At 36.1% G+C, this 24,235-nt stretch overlaps 1 protein-coding gene across 3 annotated transcripts in view; it reads right to left on the reverse strand.

The window, feature by feature from the left end:
* Nucleotides 1-24,235, reverse strand: part of nphp4 (nephronophthisis 4) — a 222,765-nt gene that overhangs the window by 164,393 nt on the left and 34,137 nt on the right. For all 3 annotated transcript variants that reach the window (XM_028453910.1, XM_028453909.1, XM_028453908.1), the window contains exons 3-6: nucleotides 16,212-16,381; nucleotides 14,988-15,052; nucleotides 6,759-6,908; nucleotides 1,416-1,555 (exon numbers count right to left, since the gene is read on the reverse strand). In XM_028453910.1, coding sequence (XP_028309711.1) covers nucleotides 1,416-1,555; nucleotides 6,759-6,908; nucleotides 14,988-15,052; nucleotides 16,212-16,381 — 525 coding nt within the window. The remainder of the gene's footprint in view (nucleotides 1-1,415; nucleotides 1,556-6,758; nucleotides 6,909-14,987; nucleotides 15,053-16,211; nucleotides 16,382-24,235) is intronic.

Below are 24,235 nucleotides of genomic sequence, written 5' to 3' on the forward strand. Positions count from 1 at the left end.
GTTGCACCTGTCATGAACAGTTAACCATCTGGATCTCAATAGATGAGAAAAGAGAAGGAAGTGAAGAGATAAGCTCTATTTAGCTCGGGAAGTGGCGTGCATTAAATTGCATTGGCAGCTGTAACACAGCTTTAGCTTGCACACTAAAAAGGGAAAGTGAGATAAAGGAAAAGCATCCGGCAGGAGGAAATCATCTTAGCAGAGGTGTGTCAAGGCCATCGTGGCCATCCTTGTTTTGAAGAGTAGGGAATGGTTTCTTTGAAAGGATGGAATGTTATCAAGATTTCACACAATTTTTCTGTGTTAATTGGAAAAAAGTTAAAGACTGTAACAATTCATCCATTACATAACGTGTCAAACTCAAGGCCCAGGGGCCAAATCCGGCTCTTCAGAGCATCCAATTTGGCCCGTAGCAGAAAGCAAAAAAGTCAGAAATCATTCATCTTTGTGTAATTTACCAACTATTTCAGTTGTAGATATCTCCAAATTAATACACAATTTCAAAAAAACTCCACAATATAAGCAGGGCTCACATTTTAAAAATGTTAAAAGACTATTTTTTTTCTTCAAATTATTCCACAAATTACATAAAAATGGGTCACAAACTCAAAAAAAAAAAAAAGAAAAAGTGAAGGGACTGGGACTTAATTTGTCATTTGCACATTGTTGTGTGTTTTATGCTGTTGTTGTTGATGTTTTGTTTGAAATCTTCTCAAATCGAATTGTTGCTAAAATGAATTGTTACACCTCTAGAAAGAAGTATATACTTGTTCTCATTAAAAGAAAAACAACATATAATATAATAATAATATCTAGAACAAGAATGTTATCACTCTCACCCTTTTCCTAAATGTCCTAAATCTAAGAACTTAGATGTATAGATAAGAAAATATTATCACATCAAACGGTTTGTGAGAAAAGATAACTTTTTTCCCACTCAAATTTGAGTTTTTATAGTGGTTTTATATCCACTGTGTTATTACAGTATGCTATATTAAAGAAAATACTTCACAGTCACATTTGGGAGGTTGTCCTGAAAAAAATAGATACCAAACAAGTAAGGTTTATGGATTAAATTGGTAAAATCAAACAGTGAAAAAACAGCAAAAACGCCTTAGGCCCCAGAGGGTTAAACAGTTTCTGAGAAAAACTGTCCCCTTTAACTCGGACGAACGGAGAGTCCGGAGCTCAAACCTATATCCCCCTTCACACTTTGATGGCGGGGGATAGTAACTAATGTCAGCATCTACAATATCCTTAGTGGAACATCTATTTTTAGCTGCACAGGGATTTCAAACGCCCTTCTACAATAGTGGGGTTCAAAATATGACTCTCACCCTCACGTGTCAGGTGCATAACTATGAGTATGGAGGCTATGGAGGCTATGTATGTGTATAATGGAGGCTTGGCCTTACTGTGTTGTGGCAGTCAGCATTGATCAGCTGCAGCAGCTGGCTCTCAAAGCTCTCTAGGGACGGCTGCAGGGAGATGGTCAGTCTGCTTAGGGTGAAGGGCAGCATCTTCAGCAGCTGAGGCTTCAGCAGAGCATTGGTGCCTGGTGACAGAACCAACACAGGGTGGACACAAATAAAAACAATCAGGTGTGTTTGCTGAAATAGAATACAGACCACAGACATCAGAACTGACACCAAACTAATCCATCCAGCTGGAAAAACAAGCATAACATTTGGAGCCAGCTGCTGGACTATTATACAAAATACTTTGTATTACATGAGCCATATTTTAAGTTCAGCCCAAACCAAAACCAAAACCAATAAATAAAATAGAACAAGTAAGGGAAAAAAAAAAAAGGTTTTAAATTAAGTCTATAACAATCACAGAGTTAAAACAACAATGCTAAAAAATTTTACAATTAGCAGTAAGCAATTCATATCTCAACATTATATGTTAATGAGATTTGTGTGGCAAACAATTAGCAATGTGTCTATTGTGTAGTGTATGTGTTTGACAACTCTAGCATTCCCTCAGTGGGTGAGCCAACTAGGGATGTAACGATTCACTTAACTCCCGATATGATTCGATTCACAATACAGGGTTCACGATACGATTTTCTCACGATTTATTTGACAAAATGGGATTGTAGAAAAATGATAACTGAAAAATATTCCTTTATTTTTTTGAGAAAAAAAAACTATAAAAAACGATACTGTTTCCTAATATTTTTCATTGTCAAAAGAATCCCTTGATAAACTATTCAAAACAATGCAATTTAACTAAAAATAAATCTTGAATGAAATAAATAAAGGAATAATACGAATGAAGAAGCCTATTAATTTAAATTCTTTCTGGTTCTATCGTAAAAAATGCAAAACTGCATAATAGCTCCTTTTAAAAGTGCAAATGGAAATGTATTTTGTGCTTTAACAATTGGACTTTAAAAAAAAAAAAAAAAAACAGTCATTGCATTGTATTTACATCAGATATTTGTTTGGACCAGCAGAGGGTGCTGGTAACCCAGTGGTCAGTTGCCATGTAGATATCTTGCAGTGAAGAAGAGATGCTATGCGCTAGCAGACAGAGCTAAGAGAAAAACGTGACTTTTACAGATATTCACGTAATATTGCAGATATTTTTTCGGTGCTAAAGGGGTAAGGAATCATTTATGAACATGTTTAAAAGTAGAAGGTGGCCAGAAAAAAGTATTTGCAGATTCCGCCCGCCGCCAACACTTCTGGATAGCGCCCTCTGCTGTTTAAAAAAGTACTGCGATTCAATTTTCACAGTATCGATGTGAATCGTGATACCTATGAGTCGATTTTTAACTGCTTTACGATTAATCGTTACATTCCTAGAGCCAACGATGCTGTCAGTAAAATATAATTTACAGAAATATTTAGTAAAATATAAAAATCCATTCTCATAATAACATGTGTCCGTTGTGCCACAGGTAGTAAGTAACATGTGATTCCTCCAAGCTAGATGGATTTGCAGAAGCTCAGCAGTTGTTCTGCTCAGCCACGGGAAGATTTGTCACATTAAAAGAGCTTGAGATGTCCTGATATATCTCAGGACTCAACGCAGTCTGAATGAAAGCAGCTGAACAGCTCAGCACATTGATTCTAGCTGCAGCTGGAAGATTGATATCAATCATTTATTAGGTACGGTGAAATCCTAATCGCTCTCCTCCCTGGCGTACACTAACATATTTTATTAGCATTTAAAACGAGAGCACTAAGAAAGGGCAAACTTCCACCAAACGCAAAGTATTTTCTTTGCAATTTTTTGCAATTTGGCAGTTACCTGGATCAGGGATTCTAATCATGGTACCATCATCTTTCACACTTTGATAACGATACAGCGAAAATGTATGGGCATCCCCATTTTTTCAGAAATCGCAATGAAATGCACAATCTAGATCTGATAGAAATCATTGGGGTATTTGAGAAATTCTCCCCATCATAATTGAGTTAAATTTCATAAAGATCGGTCAATTATTAACTAAGAATATGAATTATTCCAGCAAGTTCATTTTGTTTTATTTTTTGAAATAACATGTTATGGTTTAATTTATTCAGGCAACAGTTGTAAAACAGGAAAAAAGGCCCATATGCAGACAGAAGTACAGGGGCAAACGTGTGGATGTTAGAAGAAACTCAGCAGATTTAGCAGGTGTTAGCATGTTTAGAGCAGACGATGCAGCTAAGTTAAGAGATAATGGGCTGTGATGCTTCAACTTTACCCTGCTCTTCTTTTTGCTTCTTACTGCTGAAAATCCAATCAACAGTCTCCAATCTGAGTTTTATTGCATCAACAAGAAGCAGCTCTGTAACTGAGTGTTGTTTTCTGTTGTTTTCAAACAGTGCCTTGTGAACACAAACCAAGTCAAATGAAGGTGGTAAAATCATCAGTTGTTCTCTGCCCATTTCGCCTGAGTCTGAGACAATCTGTGTATCATTCGTTCATTAGTTTTTGACCCGGAAGTGTACACTCATCCGAAGCTAACGGCTATGCTAACGGAAGTTCGGCATGATAAGATCGCTGCTTCCAACTGTGCATCTGAAACGTGTGCTTTTCTCTTTAGCTGGTGTTGGGCACAGAACCTCCTCACGGTCCATTTCGGAGGATTTAGAGACTCCCAAGTGTTGCAGAGCTAAAGATATCTCGGAATGTGTAACGCATCACTTTCGGGTCACGTACTTTGGCAAATCGGTAATTGTTTTTTTTTCCGTTTTTAGTTTTCTCTCCCGAAGCAAAAGAGCTTGAATTTGAAAAAAAAGGCGCTTTCTGTTTTTTCATTTTGGATTTGGAAAAAAATATCAAATAATGATAATGATACACGGATTTGAGACTGTACCGGTGTGAAAGCTGACTACAGGAGTATTGCAGCCATCAGGTTTGTAACTGCAGCTCTTGTCTATGAAACACATGGACTGGACTGTTCAGAATATCAAGCTGGTAGCTGTGGTCTTAAAAAGCAGCTTAGGTTAGTGCTGCTCACAGCCCCAGAACATGAACAGGATTAGGCTGAGCACCCCCCCACCACCACCACCACTGACTGCCAATGATTAAAGCTCTGCACTCACACTCCACATTCTCGCTCACAAAGTTACTTTTTTTTGTGCTGGAGTCCTGCTATACGGTAAGTGAACTAGAAAAACTGTCAGCAGATGCTGAAGATTGTCCCGTGTGTGAGAAGAAGTGAGATGTAGTTATGTGTGTGATGTAATATGATACCTGTGCTGAAGATAATGTACAAATCAAATTAATTTGTCTGAGGATAAAGCTGTAGCATCAATTCACAGCAGTTACAGTGTGTTATCTAGTGTGTATGTATGTTGATGAAAAACTTATGTCAACAATTCAAAAACTGTCTTTCCTTATGTATGGTGTACATTTTAGGACATCCTCAGGTCTCAGAGTGAGGTATCAGGCATCAGGAAAAATCCTGTCATTTATAAGACCAAACGGACTAATTTGTCAAACCAAAAGCTGTTAAATGACACGACCTCAGGCTTCAAAATAAAAGTCGTCAGGACGTAAAAAACACAACATGACATATTTTGAAGAAACCAGAAATAAATATGATATCAATATGTATTGCTTTGGATACGAAAGTAAAGTTGAAAGCTGTTGAAAAGGTTAAGATATAAACTTTCATTTAACTATGTATTTATTGATCAAAAAATATGTGGATATATCTTAACTTTAAAAAAAATAAAAGGAAAGAACGGCTTTTCAACTTACTTCTTCAGAAGAGCAAAATGCACAAAAATGTCAACAAAAGTATGTCACATACGCACGCACACACGCAGGATTTTTGATCATAAGTTTCCACCAAGTCGAAAGAAAGAATGACATGTTGTAGGTTCGAATCCTCGTTCAACTTGGACTAAAACTACACAATGTAAACAGTATTAAAACTTTATAATCCATAACACCACCTTTTCTTCTCAATTATTCTGTCACAATAGTGTATTTTGTGGGGAAAAATGTGTTGCCAGAAAGACACACACCACCACCTATTTATGGATAGAACGATGAACTAATTAATAGTGCGTGTTATATCGGCCAGTTAGAGCCCATTTTTGCATAGTTTTACCATTTTTCTGCAACTACACCAAACTTGCCATATTTGAACCGATACATGACTTTTTCTTAGGCCGGATTACCGGACTCAAAACGCCATCACTTTGTTCTTCTTGTTGTTGTTGTGTACAATAGTTAAAATCACTACTCCTCTGTTATTCGTGAACGGATCAGGCTAAAATGTGGTAGGTATAATCTATGGATGTGTACGCATAGACACTGAGCGCGATTTTTGATTTGGCGCCCCAAAAGAAGAAAAAAACAGTAGATTTCTCATTTATTTGTGAGTCAAATATTACGATGGTTGGTGGTACCGAATCATTGGCACATACCAATATCTGAATGCGGCCTATTACCCCGTACGGGTCACGAGGGCGCCAGGGAGCCCCATTTTTCAAATGACTACTCTTCCGTTAGTTCTCGTTTGATCGGAATGCAGTTTGGTATGAATACTCTATGAATGAATATTATGAGAGGCTTTGAGCCCTTTTTTTGAAATGGGGCCCGGGGGCCCACTCCCCATTTTCGGTCATTTCCAAATTTATGGGAACATAGTCATGTGATATATCGTTTCAAAGGTAATTCAACGTAGATTACGATTATGCCTCGCACAATTTGACCCCCCTTTTTTTCGGTCATTGCCATTAAACTTGTTTTCTCAATTATTTGTGAGTCAAATATTGGGACAGTTGGTGGTACCCAATCATTGGCACATACCAATATATGAATGGGGTCCATTACTCTGTATGTGCCACGAGGGCGCCCAATTTTTGGAATGACTACTCCGTTAATGCTCGTTGAATTGGGCTGTAATATGACAGATATTCTATGAGTGGATGTCTAGAGCCTCTCTGAGACCTTTTCTTACTCGGTAGAACCGAGTCATTTGACTTAAAACATTCTCGGCACTTATAAACCCTTTTCAACCTAATGTCACATATGCTGACCCATTACTGTCACTTTTAACCTCTTTTCACCATATTTCATGCTTAACCACATTCATGATTTTAAGTAATTTCTGTGGTTTTTAAAATCACACCCAGCCATACTTATATATTATACAAACGACGTTCAAAAAGGTGAACTCAATCAACAAAAAGTGGTTTGTTCTACAGTTTCATTACATGCATTATGAATTGTTTACATTTACAAGCAGACACATTGTTGCTGTTCCATAGTTTTGACACTTTTTTTCAGTCATGTTAAAATACCTGATGGAGAAGCTGCAAGTCCTGGAATGATTTCATCTCCACAAATGAGAACGTTCTCTGGAAGCAGATGAATCATGGGAACCAGTGCAGGATGGTTTTTTAGCTCACACTCCAGGTGTGCACCGTCAATGATCTTCAACACTCTGCTATCTACAAAAAAAAAAAAACACACACACAGCAAAATGTATTTAGTGAAAACTTCTCACAGATACAAGGTGACACATAAATGACCTCAATATATATTTCATGTATTCATTAAACTACAGTAAATCCAACCATGCAAATTAAATCCATATTTTAAGTGCGTCGGAGAGTAATGTTTTCCTGGAGGCAGGGAGTCACCTGACCACGTGATGTGCCATTCATAGACACTTCAATTTATCAATATTCCATCTGGCTGTTGGTGATTGAGGTGCAATGTTCCATTACACTGTAAGCATCATTTTCCAGGTCTGAAACCAAACTGACAAGCATTGACGTTGGGATAGAGGCGAACTGCGCTGCGGCCCAGAGGTGTGAGCAATGAGGTGGACTTTGTCATCCTTCAAGCAGCCATCAACACAAACCACACACACCATTGGGAAGGTGAGCGGAGTGGGCTTTGATGTGCTGCGTACACACACTTCCGTCAAGCTTCAACGGTTTCGCCATATTTCAGCGTGACAGGGTTAATGATCGTACCGGCAATGATATCACAGACAATCAATACAGAGAGCGCCACCATTTTCAACAAGATGGCACCAGGCTTTTATTTCAAAGGTGGGGAATTCAAACGGTAACAGACAATGACATGTAGGAGCGTTTAGGTGATGAGGTACGTTATGGTTTGAAATTACTGTGAAACACAACGTGGAATGATAACTATACATCCAAATGTATTCTTTCTGACTCCTCGCACAAACAGTAAAAACACAAATAGGTTCACCGACAAATGTGTGAATGTCAGAGTTGGGGTCAATTATAATTTTAATTGCGTAAATGATAATTCATAACAGTTATGGTGTAATTATAGTTGTAATTTTTAAAATCTGTTGCTGTCGTAATCATAATTAAACTGTAATTGAGTTTAGGTGATTAACTTTGTAATTGTAATTGCCATGAAAATTCTATAAAAATTGCCGATTATAATTTAACACAAAACTGGGGAACCAGGTCACAGTTCTACACAAATGTAGAAAACAATTATTAAAATATGTTTCATATCAAGCTTTCCCACATTTTACCATTTAAAAAAATTAAATTGAGGGGTAGACTGACACAAAAAAAGGCTCTGATGCCCACACCAAACATATTAAAACCAATATTTTCATTGATTAGGAAGCCTAACATGGTAACCAATAGATAGTAAATAAATGAGATGATAGATATTTGTTTTTAGTTTATTTTACAGTTGATTTATGACCCGTTATCATTAGAGATGCTAACAGAAAGCTAACACAAGAGGAAGGTTAACTTTCATTAGGTTATTTATTTCAGGCTCAGTAATTGTGATTAATCGTAATTGAAGTTTAGTAATTGAAAATGTAATTGTAATTGACTTTTTGAGGATAAAAATAATTGTAATTTAATTGTAATTGTAAAAAATGCTGGCCACTGTAATCGTAATTGAATTGGAATTGAACATGGGTAATTGAATAAAAATTACAATTATCATTCTTCTTCGGTAAGTCAATTACAATTACGTTCTCAATTACTAAAGTTCAAAAAACAATTAATCACAACTACTAAGCCCATAAAATGCAACCTTCCTGTGTTAGCATCTCCAATGATAACGGGTCAGTTAAATGAGCTGTAAAATACACTAAAAATGATCATCTATCATCTAATTACTTCTTTTAATCCCTTGGTTACCTCGTTAGGCATCCTAGTAAATGAAAATATTGGTATTAATATGATTTGTGTGGGCGTCTGAGTCTTTTTTCTGTCAGTATACGACTTAATCTCAATTTGTTTCCAAATGGTTATCAACTCCATAAGTGAAAGTTTTTTGTTTCATTGAATTGTAATTGACAGTTCTTAATTTCCCAATTACATTTACAAAGTCAGTCATCTGAATTACAGCAACAATTGTAAATACATCATAAATGTAATTATATATCAATTAGTAATCACATAATTACCAACCCTTTCAGCAATACTGTATATACAACCCTTACCTTTTGTTATTTATGTGATTGTTTTCATTATTTATTTTTTTTTAATAATTGTATTTTTCCTACATACAACACAAAGACAGAGACAATTACCTAAAAAATGTCATAGATGTCAAAGATGCATGATCTACAGATTTAACTGTATAACAATATAAAACAACAAACGAGCCTTAAAAGTGGATTCATTTAAATGATCATCTCCTCCTTTATATTATCCACAGGTTTGTATTCAGAGAACTTTACTACAGACGTCAGTAGATCAACCTCTCAGTGACTTTCACTAAATGATCTGTATCCACAATGTTATATAGAAAACTACCTTTTGTACAAAAAGAAATTAAAAAAAGTAAAGCAACACAACATTAGTAATGATGTGAACATGTCTGTGGTGTGTGATGTTACTAACATGTTTCAGAGAAAAGTGTTAAGGCTTATTAAAGTGTTAAGAAATGGTGTTAAGGTGGGCGGAGCCAGGTAGAAACCCAGGGTTTCTTTGATAAAACCTGCCAGCGAGCAGGTTTAGTTCACGAACAATGTTGCCATGGTAACATACTCACAGAAGAACATACCTCGCGTTTAGGAATGGGATACTCGGAGTTACCCTCATTTGAGCCTGAACATACTCAGAGTTTGAACATAACCTGCTTTATGGAATACCCCACTGCACAACTTTTTCTGAACCATAGAATAAAGGGGGGGAGGGGCATCCCTTTGTCACCAATGCATGAAAATTCAACAAGCTAAAATATTTTGACCCCTTCTTTTCTTTTGTCTTCTGTCTTCTTTAAATAAAAAGTGACTCCGCTGTCTAAAGATGCATTACGAGAGCAGCAGGAAAACCCCTAATGTGCAGAAAACCCTTTAAGTTTAAATGTCCCATATCATGCTATTTTTCACCATCTCCATTTGTTCTAAGAAACCCAAAAACATAATATTTGAGGTTTATTTTCCCAAACTCGCCTGTTTTCCAGAGTTTTAGCCTCTGAAAAATCACTTTCTGAGCAACTCTACACAAACAGGCTGATTTGTGGCCTACTTATGCATATTCATGAGTGGGCATGTCTATAGACAAGACACTGACTTCCTCCTCCCCGCATGGTGATGTAGGGCCAGAGGACAGCCCGCCCTCCTCCCACCCACTCCGTAGCCGAGCTCATGCTGCTTTATAAACACGAGACAGAGCGTGGGGGCGGGGCGTTCACCGGTACATACATAGACTGTAGAAAATACATACATAGCACTGTTCGAAGGGCGCTGAAATGCTCACATTCGTGGGCATGTCTGTTTACATGTCAATCACGGCAGAGAGCTTCCTGGAGGCGCGGCTTCTCCAGCTCAGTGCCGCGTCAAATTCATCATCAAAGTGGGAACGCGTCATCAAATTGTCGCGATGTGTTTGTGCTCAACTTGCAGTAAGAAAGGAGCAAATCACCCTCTAATTAACGATTGAGGGAATCAATGAAAAAAACACTTTGAGCATGTGTATGAAGCCCTAATAACACTTTATCATGTTTAAAGTACAGAAAAGTCCTTTTAGCTTAACATGGGCTCTTTAAGAATATGCCACTAACAACAAAGTAAAATAGAAATATGGTAAAGAACAATCATTTCTGCTATTGATACCGATTAATTTATTATCACTGCAGTGCAGTCACTCAAAGGGAATAAAGATGATCAAGCGTGTATATATATATATATATATATTTTCTATCTGAAAAAAAGAAAAGAAAGAAAATGTTTTGAGAAAAGTTCTGAGATGGCAGTAAAGATTCAACTCACTTCTACAAAAGTTCTTTCTGGGAAAAAGCAGCTTTCACTGAAGCCTTTGAAAGGTAGAAGAAGATGGACTGCCAAAAATCTAAAATCAAACAACTTCATGACACAGATGGTGCCCAGGTGTCACAAACTTCATCATCTTTTTTCTTGTAACTCATTATGCTTCAGTTTCAGTCAGATGCTGTGCAAAACTAAATCTCCTTACGGCAGCAGGAAGATATCCGAGTCATCTGAGCTGCAGCTTGGCAAGAGATGTGAAACCAAGGACGAGGACGAGAATAAACAAAAAATTGCTCTGCATGAGAAAAACTAATGTAATGGTTTGAGGAAAAGACAGAAAATGTGACCAAAACCACCCAATGCTGAATCTGCTGATTATTTTACTTTATATTTGAGGAGTTTATTGGAGTTTACCTTTGATTAGAACTTGTAAAAATGACTGAATCAGTAATCCCTATTAGTTATGATTTTGCAGTAATGAAAGTTTGTCCAGACTTGACACAATGGTTAGATATTGAAAACACAAGTGGTAGATTAGATTAGTTAGATGTTGGATACACAATTACCAATACCAACTAATTAACTAATGGAGTTAATTTAGAAAATGTTACTCCTGATTAATTGTACAACTTTGCAAAAACATTACATCACTTTCATCAATACCGCAGTAGCAGTAGCAGTGAGAGCAGCTTCAGCAGCAGGACCATGGAGCAGAGAACGACAACTTTGAATCATCCACCTTTGATACGATCCTTTTTCTGCATAAAACACAATGGATTATCCTTAGCTTTGACACATGAATCATGTAAATAGATCCACTGGGTCTCTGTTTGGGTCTCTGTTTTTAACCACTAAAAAAATGTAAATATGTCATTTGTATGAGGAAAAAAATAGATTTTTACGGTTGGCTTCGGGTCAGATATAAATCTGTGAATGCCTGTCGAGTTCAGGGTGAGACGATAAAATGCGGCTCAATCCAAACTCCAACTGTGACGTGGTTATTTATTTACTCGCCGTTCACGTAACAGGTGACTGCAAGACCTCCGCGCATGCCTCCGTGTAACCAAACAGTAGTTTGGTCCAACACGCTTGTGTTCTTTCAGTCTCCAGGCCATCTCCTTCTTCTTTAATTCCAGCAGAGTGGATGCTTCTCCAAGCCATTGATAATGTGCATCAGCGTCATTTGACATCACATCTGCAAAACTATGCTGGAAATTCAGGCCCAGAACAGCAGTACAAAATGTATCACACAGTCATTACATGCCTCTTGACCTTGACTCCAGCTCTGAAGAATAATTGAGTGCTGCTTTGTCACCGTCATTTCTTTCTTGTGTTAAACAGTTGCTTCTTTTCCTTTCAGTTTGCATGGATTGTTCTGAAGACATTTTTCAATTAACATTGTGCCTTTCAATGCAATTTTGATGGGTTGAAATTGAGTAAGGCGCAAGGACTCTTTTTATTTGTGCCGAAAATGCAAAAGTGTTCATTAGAAAAAGATTTTAAAAAATTGGTTCCAATGAGATTTTACGAAAACAAATATTTTTACGATGTAAATAATTCTTCCACGAGGTGAATCCTTTCCTTTCTTTCTCTTTACCATGTACGTTATAGTTACCCTAATCCAGTGTGCGTGTGTGTGTGTGTGTGTGTGTGTGTGTGTGTGTGTGTGTGTGTGTGTGTGTGTGTGTGTGTGTGTGTGTGTGTGTGTGTGTGTGTGTGTGTGTGTGTGTTATACAGCCAATGGCAGAGAGCCTGGTTGGGCAAGCGAACACAGAAATGCAGGTTGGCAACTACTACTATATATATATATATATATATATATATATATATATATATATATATATATATATATATATATATACAATGCAGTGCTTATTCCTAAATCCTGCACTCAATCCTGTAATCAACCAAACAGATTTGCATTTTGTACTATACAAGCTTGTGTGGTCTATAGATCTACGACAGAGAAACACATTTTTTGGGCAGTATTGCAGATTTGGCTCATGGGGTTTTGCATTCTGTACAACTGTTAGGGAGAACAAATTCAACCTGAAACAATACAGTATGTATCACAAACGAATATATGCGCAAACATCCAATATACACAGTAAAATTATGGCTGCTACTTCTGTGTTTATGTCAAACTCAGTTCTCCATTTAAACCAGATATGTTTTCATCAGCCTGTCCTCTGCTGAAAAACAGCGTTTTATAAAACAGAATAATTAATATAATGTGCAATCTGTAATGAATTGAATAATAAATAGTAGCTCAGCCTCCGGCGAAAGTGTTAATCATTTAAAATGATCTTGAACTAAAAGCAAAATTACCAAAATAATAAAATACTTTATTATTCTACATACTTTCAGCCCAACCAACCTGTGAATATTTCTTTCCCCTCCATTGGTTTTGAATTTAATTTGCTGCCGACACAAGGACTCACTGTGTCCCTGTCACTGTGGCTAAAACTTTAGGAGATTAAAAACATTTAATGAGTTTGGATCATAAAAACAAAACAGCAAGAGTGGCATCAACATGATTCTTAAAGCAGAAGGGCTGTGCGCTACTAAACAACAGCTCTTCGGTTAATAATTCAGAGAGTATAAAAACACGTTTGAGAGCAACTTTTCTGATATTCATGTGACATGATAGCCAAGACAAGAACTCTGGCTCTCACAGGGTGCACTGTTATTTATACTGTGAGGCACAAAAGCATTTTGTAATTCATAGTCTTGGTTTTATGCCAAGCAGAACGTACAGTATGTGAACCAATCAGGAGCAAGGTGACAAACGCACAGAGTCATAAAGTACACACTGTACACAACATTTTGTCGATACGCTTTTCCTCTATTTAAAAAAAAAAAAAATCCTTCTTTTTCACAAAAACACAATTATAAATAGAAAAAAGTTCTTATCTAGAAAAGCACTTACAAAGCATGCCAAACAAGCAGAATGCCACCGAAAGCAATCAAGGCATTAAAGCTTTAAAAATAGAGCAGTAGCTTGTTCCAGTTGGTCGACTGCCATGATTCGAGGGAAAGAAAATCACATGTTTTGCCTGACAGTGATGTGGAATCACAATTTAATTACAGCAAGATTTTCTTTGTCATCCTTTTGAATATTATGTTATGGTTTCATTTATTTGGAAAAAAATGGATAGCTTTGATGTTTCCTTTGAAGTTTCCTTGACTTCTGCACAATAATTTTAGCAAGATTATTTTTGTTTTCTTTTTGAATATTGTGTTAAGGTTTCAGACAACTGTTCCTCAGGAAATCCACTTCAATCTCCTGACTGTCAACTGCCAGTCTCAGTCAGAGGCGTCTGCGGATCGCTTTGATGTTTCCTTGACTTCCGCATAATATTTCCAGCAAGATTCTCTTTGTCTTCCTTTTGAATATTATGTTTTGGTTTCATTTATTCAGACAACTGTTCCTCTGTTGCACGGAAGTCAAGGAAGCTTCAAAGGAAACATCAAAGCGATCAGCAGACACCTCTGATGAAGACTGACTGTTGACAGTCGAAACATGTCAGGGGATCAACGTGGATTTCCTGAGGAACAGTTGTCTTAATAAATGAAACATTAACATGATAGGAATCACATTTTGTTTGCCGCTTCACCCCCAATTGTAAAACCGACACAGTAGCTTATGATTTGTATTAAAATTAATAAATAATAATAATAATAATAATAATAAAAATAATATAATTATTCTTGCAAATCTTCTTGTTAATTTTCTATTTACCTGCAAGCCCACTGTACCTAATGTTTTCCAGCACATTTACACAAGTAAACCCCTATTGTATTACAATGATTTGCAATTAATTTATTTCCACTACATTTTTAATGAAGTAATTACTCAAGCAATTTAAAAAGCCTTTTGTATTTGCAAATTGTAGATCTTTGCAGGTGAAAAGAGCTTTGTATCGGTAGCTTGTGTTCATTTTTTTTTTTTTTCGTTTTCCAGCACATAATCAGAAAAATTACAGCTAACAAAGAAATCACACTGTAACTGAGGAGGACAATATGGCTTACTGATGGATTCATCAATCCTCATAGATAATTTTTTTCATTGTGTGTTTTGCTACTTGTCATTACTTTTCACATGAAGTAAAAAAATTGTTGAAATAGGAATATTTCTGCCTTTTTTGCTACATAATTGCTTTGGAAGCTTGTGCTACACACAAAATAAACAATACATAAAAAAGGCTAAAATTTGGCTTATAGCTCTCAGGGTGGATTTATTCAGAAACCTCACCAACACTGGATTTAAAAACAAAACAAAAAGAAAAGCTGCCCTTACATTCAAGCGTGTCCTTCAGTGAGGGATGGAGCAGGACTCGTGGTGATCCATGATTGAGGTTCAGTCTGAGGAAAAAGTGATACCAACCAGTCAAAGGTTTTGCACAAAAATAGGAGAATGTGGGGTGTTTTTTTAAATTTGAATTCTCAAAATGCATCAGTCATACCCCTCTAACCTATTCTTTTTTTATACCTAAACTACAGTTATTATCTTTTACATTTTCTTTAGAGCAGGTTAGTCAGCAGTTATATAGAAAGTCTGGGTCCTAAAAAGTAACTGATTGTTATTATTATTTTAAGTGGTAAATTGCATGGTTATAAATCAGTAAAATACACTGCATAAAGCATAATGTGTACATTTTCATGTTTTAGAATTACATTTTTAATTTGATTTTGGTGAGAAACAACTCATTCATTTTAAAGATATCATCTTTATTAGAGATGGGACTCGATTTTTAAAAATATCTTTGTAATTCATTAATCTAAATGAATTGCGTAACAATATCTGACATGAGAAGCTATGTTTTTCAGTTTAAATGATACATTTTGGTATCTGAATGAATTAATGAAAACAACAAATGAGCTTAAACAACTAAATAGTGTTTATTATTTCCATCACTGAGTTCTAACGTAATGTGTTGAATTTTTTGTACATTTTCTAAATCAAATGTGTTTTTGTGTAAATTTAGTACTTAGTACTAAACTTAGAACATGCAAATTAGTCAGAATATATGTGGCATTGCACAGAACTGAGCTTTTGTTTTCCATCCAGTGTTAACTTTTTGTTGTTTTGTTTTTTCTTGAAACTAAAATGAACGGCCACATTGCAATGTTTTCTCTTCAGGTTCTCCTGTTGTAGTCTGCATCAGTATTATGGGTATACCAGGAAATAAAAACAGTTACGTGCTGTTTGGAGTGCAAAAAAAAGCTCTATTTTTTATGGTATAGATAATATATGTATATCTATATTTTTACTTCAATTTAATAAAAAAATTATGTAAAAAAAATCTTTAAAAATGTTGATATTGCGAAAAACAAAGTTCCGTACGACTTCAAACTAACTCAACATTCCAAACGTTGGTGCATATGCTGCTATGACGTATATAATGAACACACTAACCTCCCGCTAACGCAACAATACATTCAGTAACCTATTTCACTACATCTCCCTGTGATTGGACTCATTCTTCTAGGGCTGGAATAATTAAACATATATAATTATCACCTTCTGTCACCTGCAGGAATGGGACCCTCAGGCCTGCTGGTGAAAAGCTCCAGGATGGTGAAGCCTTGCCCCAATGCCTGATGGGAGTCATCTGGCCTGGGTGACAACAACACCAGTTCCACTACCATTATAGTACTGGGAAACAGCAGAGAGGTGTGGAAGTACAGGACCTGCAGAAAGACAGGGTGTGATCACAGCCATTAGCAACCCAACACTGCTGATACTCTTATTCGTAAGAATGTCAGTGTCATATTTACTAACGTGAATATTATTTGCAGATGATACTACCTTATTTTACTCCGGAGAACATAAAAAATGTTTTAAAAGTTTTAGAGAACAAAATTAGGAAGATTAAGAAACAGTTTGATATTAAAATTGTCCTTAACTATTGGTAAAACTAAATTTGTGATATATTTTTTAAGGTCCAAAAACAACAGATATTAAGGCTTCTTTATTTATTGAAGGAATTAAAATACAAAGAACAACAAAGATTAAGTTTTTGGGTGTTATGATAGATAAGTTATCATGGAACTAATATATAGATTACACTAAAGTTAAAATATCCTCAATTGTTGTTGCTGTTTTCCACAAGGTAAATACACTGTATATATAGTGTATAACTCACTGATTGTTCTGTATCTGACTTATGATATTAAAGTGTGGGGCACTGCCTGTAAATCAAACACAAATCCCATTATTCTTTTACAGAAACGAGCATTGAGAATTATTAGTGGAAGTGGACACAGGGAACATACAAAACCAATATTTATGCAGCAAAAAAATATGATAATGTCATATTTTGGGAGAATACAACATTTTAAAAAAACCATGTAAAAAGCTCATTTAAAAACACAAATCTGCCAAGAAAAAAAAAAAATCCTAAGAGAGAAGGTAATTATAACTTGCAAGGAATAGAGATTTGAGAAAAGTAACAAAGAAAAAGCGTGTTTCAGTTCAGGATCAGACTATGGAGCAATCTAAATGATGACATCAAATTATCACGATCACTTAATATCAACAATATTCAAAAAGAATGTGAAATGTATTATGTTGAAGAAATACTTATCTGTGTACTTTTTGTCCTTTGCTTATTCCGTTCTAAAACTAAATTAAAATAACAAACATCAGTGTGGTTATTATATTTTACTGACTTTAAACAAAAACAGAAATAGAGAAAAATAAAAAACTAGATAAGCAGTGTTTTTCTATTTTAAAATTAAATCACGTTTGTGTGATATTTGGATATTTACAGGGAAAACTAGGACAAGATCTCCATGTTTTAAACTCACCACACAGAGGGGACCCACAGACGGGGGCGACTTTTACTCCCAGACAAAAAATGAGCAACGCATAAGTCACATTACTGATAAACTGGTGAAATGAAACGTTATTAATACACAACTTTAAAAAAAAAATGAAAAAGGATGTTATGGAAAACATGCACAAATGTGATTAAACAAACCAGAAGCGGTGTAATGGATCAACTGGTGCTCCTCATTTCTTGTGATCAATGTCGGTGTGTGTTGACAGCTGTCATTGTTAGCTAGTGGTATTAAAACATGCAAAAAATGGCCTCGAAAAAATGTAAAATCAGTCACCAGTTTATCTGGATACTATTTGGACCGGAACACTGTTTGGTAAAGTTGGCAGATATTTACAGATTCAGACTTCCAGCATCATTAACTATTTAACGAAATGTCATTGAGACACAAATTGCATCTCTTTACCATCGGTGTGAGGTGGACAACATGCTACAAGATCATTTTTATCAAACGCAGCAGAGTACACTTTCGCCCCAGTCTGTGGGTCCCCTCTGTATGGTGAGATTAAAACATGATCTCGTCCATAGTTTCTCCGTAAATATCAAAATATCTCAAACAGTACAGAACAAACGCTGCTCATTCTGTATTACTGTTTTGGTTTTAAGTCAGTAAAACAAAATAACCACAGTTTATTTGTTATTTTCATTTGGTTTTAAAACGGAATAAGCAGAGAACAAATGGTACACGGATTATTACGAGACAGAAGTGTAACGTTTAATGTAATCATTTTTTTATGGATGGGACAGATGTCATTAAGTTGAGTTTTATTAAATTTTACATCTTTCAGCTCCTTTTCATTCATCCATTCTTCTTTTTTTAATGTGGAGGAGAAAAACATTTGTTTTAATGTCTTGAATTAAATAAATAAACAAACAATAAAATGTTAGTATAAAACAACAGTCATCAACATCTCCCGCCAGATTAGTCGTCATTATAACTCACAACCTTTTCCTAAATGTCCTAAATCTAAGAACTTAGATGTATACATAAGAAAATATTATTACATCAGAATAAAAAATTACTAACTATCTTAAATGTTTCTAAGAAAAGCTGTCCCCTTTGAAGATACCTCAAACAGAATTAAAAAAAAAATGGCACAAGGGCAATAACTGCGGAAAAAATAATAATTGCGTGATTCTCATTTTCAAACTCCATCAGGGTATTGATACCCTGAAGCCACACACCGAATTTGATCATCGTATCTTAAACAGTTTCTGAGAAAAGCTGTCCCCTTTAACTCAGACGAACGCACGGAGCTTAAATCTATAACCTCCACCACACTTTGTGGCGAGGGGTAATAACAACAGAACAGATACAACAGTAAACAGACGATATTTTCATGATGGGATGTATGAACCTGTATCAGACCACAAGCAATAACACATTACACACAAAGCTCAACTATTTGTGACCATTTGTGTATTTCTCACAGCTTCTGAAATGACTCGCACTCGTCATGACATGTGCACATTCATTCAGTCCCACAGAGAATACAGTCAAAATATTGCAGGAGCATACAATGTGAAATTTGTTATTTACAATAATAACCACCAAAATAAAAACCACTTCAGGGAAATGACCTATAAACAAGTACAGATGGTGTTCTAGTCCCACGAGACCTTGTTTGGCTCCAAGCAGCGACGGTTGCTGTTTTCAGAGATGCAGCAGTTCAAAGCTATTCAAAATAAGGACATTATTCTTATTTAGCAGACAGACACTTTTATTGAGGAGAAAGTCGAAAACAAAACGCTAAACATTTAACACAATCAGGGGATTTTTATTTAGAAAAATGTGATTCATTAGAAAAAACTAATTGACTGACCTAACACTTTTGTGTGTTTAGTATCTGTAAGCACACACCTTTCATCACTGTTCCATTGAAAACACATACACAAAAAAATACAACAGCATCACATTCTCGTAAATATTTACTATTTTATTATCCACATGTATCACCAAGTAGTTTTGACTGGAGACCTTCCAAAAAAAAAAAAACTTAGTTGTGATTGGATTTGTGTCCTATGTGAACATTATAGTTGTTCTTTTGAGATATTGAGATATAAATATTGCTTCATTTTGAAATAGTTTTTGTTCTATTGTTTTAATTGGTCATAGTCTAGTTATCTATTGGAGTGCAGAATTCATGTTCTATATCATTGTTAAAAATGAGTAAACATGAAAAATACATCTAAATGTAAACGCTAAATCTAAATGTAAAAGTTATATCTAAATTTTAAGCTTAAATCTAAATGTTGAATGTAAATCTAAATGTGAAAACTGGGCTAACCAGACTACTTTGCATAATTTCTAAACATTTAGCTTTATACTTGGTGATCAATTTACCATTTCGATTTTGATTTAACAATTAGATTTAGATTTAATATTTACATTTAGATTTAAAAAAAAAAATCATGTGTTTTCAACAATGATATAGAACATGCAGTTTTACATGGATTTCTGTCTCAAAAGAAAAATGAGCTAAATGATCAAAATATGAGTTTTTCTTTGCCACATTTATTCTTTTTTAAGATTTGTCACAAACACGTAAAAAGTACAGCATGAGTACTGGGCGGGACATACACACAATGCACTTCCTTACCACAACTACATTACCCATAGGCCACCCCGCTCAGGCACAGCTCACATCCCCCCATATTGTGATTTCCAAGAGTGGTATCAACTTATTTTTGGTAATCAAGAACATCACCAAAAGCTGACCCAGCATAACGGGCCTGACGTTTTTGTTCTCTCTTTGTACGATTGGTTTTCGGCATAACATCAACAGGTTTATTTAGAACAGGCAATGTCGACATCAAACATGTTCTAATGTTCTAATATACCAGTGTCATCGCTGTATCGGTAGGACTGATGACATCAACAGTGATGATGCCAATGAATGGGAAAATGAATGGGATAGATATATATATATATATATATATATATATATATATATTTATTTATTTTTTTTTTTAAGCCAGAATATCACTAAAATTATTATTACCTCCGCTCTGCGCTTCGCGGAGGTAATAATCCTTACGGGAACAATAGGGCCTTCACTCACCATTTGGTGCTCGGGCCCTAAATATAAAGGATGGATATGAACATACAGTTTATATCTCAGAATGCTGGAAAAGTTGCTAAAGAGGTCTGAATACATGATAGGTTTTTTTTTGCATATGAGAAACACTGAGGGACCAACCCCATACTACACATTCATAATGTTAATTCCCCTGTTATGACTGTTTTCCTCAGCACAATGATAAAAGTAAACCTTGCGGTCGTAATACTGCCTCCTCAACACGATGTCTAAATGAACCTTTTACTCCCTGCTGTTCTCCTGCTTTTCATTCTTTGTGGTTATTCCAAGAACGCTGCCTAGATCTTGATACTGCGGGGGCTGAATTAAAAGATGAGCCCAACAGGCACGATTTTCCAACTCATGATGATGGTGAAAGGAAACACCTCCCATTCAAGAGGCGGAGCATATTCTTTTGGTCTACACGGGGGAAACTTGACCTTTTTATTTGAAACAAGTCCAGAGAGAGACAGTGGAACCTTTTGAAAGCTGGTTTGTATTCTGTGCCAGGTAGGAGCATTGTTTGCTATGACTATGATGTGCCATTCACACAGAACATAATAGCCAACCTACAGTGATTTACATGCATGGGGCATAGAATAAAGACAAAGCATCACCAATATTCTCTGATCCATTGGACACTGAACACGATAAAGCGTGTTACGTTTCCTTTTTCTTTCCCTCCACAAACCATACAAGTGATCATGACAGCATCAACAGGGAAAAAAATAATACATAAGTAGACATGAGATACCATGAAATACAGAACCAATTTCTGTTTGCTCACTCTGCCAGAGCCTGTTCATCTCTAAAGCCTGCTATCGCCCTCCACTGAGCCATGTATTCAAATTCACAGCAATCCTATTTCAACTGTACCACATTTTTATCTCAATGCAACTAGAATTTAAATGACTTCTTTTCCAAACATAACCAAATTGGAAAAACAAGTTTAAACCATGATCTTAGGGCTGCTTGATTATAGAAAAAAATTGTGTTCACAATTATTTCAGACATCATTGAAATCATGATTATTTGTCAATCAAAAAGTTACTGATTTTGTGTAGAAAACAATTTAAGATAAATTATTTAAACATAAATAAAATCATTCAAACATGAAAATCAAGTAAGTTCACTTGTGCACAAAAACAAAACACTTGATGGGTCTATATAGGGCTCCACGAAAAAGGCCAAAATGATAATCATAATTATTTTGATCAATATTGTATTCATGATTGTAATCACAATTAAGTATCATGCTAAGAAAAAAAATCTGTTTTTATTTCACTACTTTTAAGCAAATATTATGTGTACAGTCAGTGCAAAATTAAGCTTTAAATAAGAATTATACTAAAAAAAAATGTTTTTAAATAACCCAAAAATTTAAAATGTACCAAAAGCTAACAAAATTAATACATTATTACAGAGTGCAGAGCAGGTATTTTATATGTAAATATTGCCGAAGATCAGATTTATTTAATCGTTTCAACCAAAATTGTGATCGTGATTAACTTAACTTTATCATCAAATCCAAAGTGTTTCCATATAAAATAATTTGACTTGTGCTGCTGTTTACCGAGCGTTTTTTTTGCTGCATTTCTTCTGCCATATTTCAAGACCGCTAGCAACAACTTCCCTGGTGTTGACCTGCAGGACGAGCTAAGCTCGCTTTAGTTTTGATTGGGGCGGAGCTTAGGAGCTTACATGCACATGCATTAAACAACTCAAAGTTAGTAAGACTAATCTTTTTTTCTCTTGTGTGCCAAGCTTTATTATTTGTAGATATCTTAAATCGTGGAAATTTGTTTTATTTAGCAAATAAAACATATGTATAGATAAAATAAAATATATACACATTTTCAAATAATGTTTTTTTTCTTGATTACATAATTTTTGAGTGTAATAATCATAACCGTAATCGAATATAATATGTATGTACATGTACAAGTTTGGAATTTATGGTATATTCGAGCTAAAAGAGAAGAAATATCAAAATGACACTTTTGCCCAAGTTAAAATACCCATCAAGTGTTTCAGCAGTCGTTCGGTGTTTATGTGTAGAACGTTAACTTTTTCCCAAGTTCCAAATTTCACTCCAACTACATAAACAAAGCCACACTATAAAATGAAATTCTCATGAAACCGATTACATTATTATGAACAAGAAATTGGAGTGTTTCGTGTTTCGCCTAGTTTGCAATTACTGTGTAATTGAAGATCTGGTATTGTGGTTAAAGAAATTTTATAGTGGTCCAACACATGGACATTGTTTTAGAAAGCTTTCCAGAGAAAGTGTGATTTTTCTTTTTAATCTGCTTTCCTGCATTTGATTGTGCTCCAAATTGGTTTCGGTCCAAACTCAAGAAAGAGAAAAACAATCCGACAATAACAGTATTTCAATATATTATGTTAGATAGTATGTGCACAAAAGCTGAAAAGAAAACCCCTAGCCAGAAAGAATGAGACGAAAAGTCTATCTGATTTAGTTTTGTCTTTGACCAACTTCGTCTAAAAACAACATCAAAAAAGCTTTATGACCTTGCTGGGACTCTCAATCCACGGATGCCGTACCCACACGCTCTATCTGTGCACTGGTAGTTTGTATCCATTCCATGTGAAAAAAACAAGTAAGGTTCCATTCTTCAGCTCATCGTGCCCTCCGTACTCACATTAAAATCATCCATCATTGACTTCCGCTTATCCGTTGCCAGGTCGCGGGGGCAACTTCCTTAGCAGGGAGGCCCAGACTTCCCTTTCCCCGGCCACTTCTTCCAGCTCCTTCAGGGGGATCCCGAGGCGTTCCCAGGCCACCCGAGACACATGGTCTCCGTGTCCTGGGTCTTCCTTGGGGTCTCCTTCCAGAGGGACGTCCCTGAACGCCTCACTGGGGAGGCGCCCGGGGAGCCTCCTAATTAGGTGCCCGAGCCACCTCATCTGGCTCTTCTCAAAGCGGAGGAACAGCGGCTCTACTCTGAGCTTCTCACCCTATCGCTAAGGGACAGCACAGCCACCCTGCAGAGGAAACTCATTTCAGCCACTTGTACTTGTTCTTTTGGTCATGGCCCAAAGCTCATGACCATAGGTGACGGTAGGAACGTAGATCAACCGGTAAATCAAGAACTTCGCCTTTCGGCACAGCTTCTTTTTCACCATGACAGATCGGTGCAGACTCAGCATCACTGCAGACGCAGCACCAAACCGCCTGTCAATCTCTCGCTCCATCTTTTCCTCACTCGCGAACAAGACTCAGAGGTACTTGAAATTAAAATCAGCCTCCTTAAAATTCTGACTACAGGTCCGGGTGTTTTTGGTTGGGTTAAAGTCATGCCTCCCTATCTTCTGCATCCACTCAGCTCGTATAACAGCGTCAACAGGAAATGAACGAAAACTGACTGTTTGGTTGTAGTGTGATGACACTACACGACGGCACACAGCAATGAAGTGCTGAGGTTCTCACTCTTGAATACTAAAAACACTAATGTTTGCCGATTTAACTCTGAACACTGTTGTCTCTCGCCTTTGCAATCTCCCACTCTCCTGATAAATCACCGCAAGTTTTAACCGGAAGTACTGGTGTGCAAACTCCAACCCAAGCATCAGCGATCGCTGAACTGGGTCACTGAATATAA

The sequence above is a fragment of the Gouania willdenowi genome, chromosome 7 (assembly GCF_900634775.1).
Source record: "Gouania willdenowi chromosome 7, fGouWil2.1, whole genome shotgun sequence".
NCBI classification, from domain to species: domain Eukaryota; kingdom Metazoa; phylum Chordata; class Actinopteri; order Blenniiformes; family Gobiesocidae; genus Gouania; species Gouania willdenowi.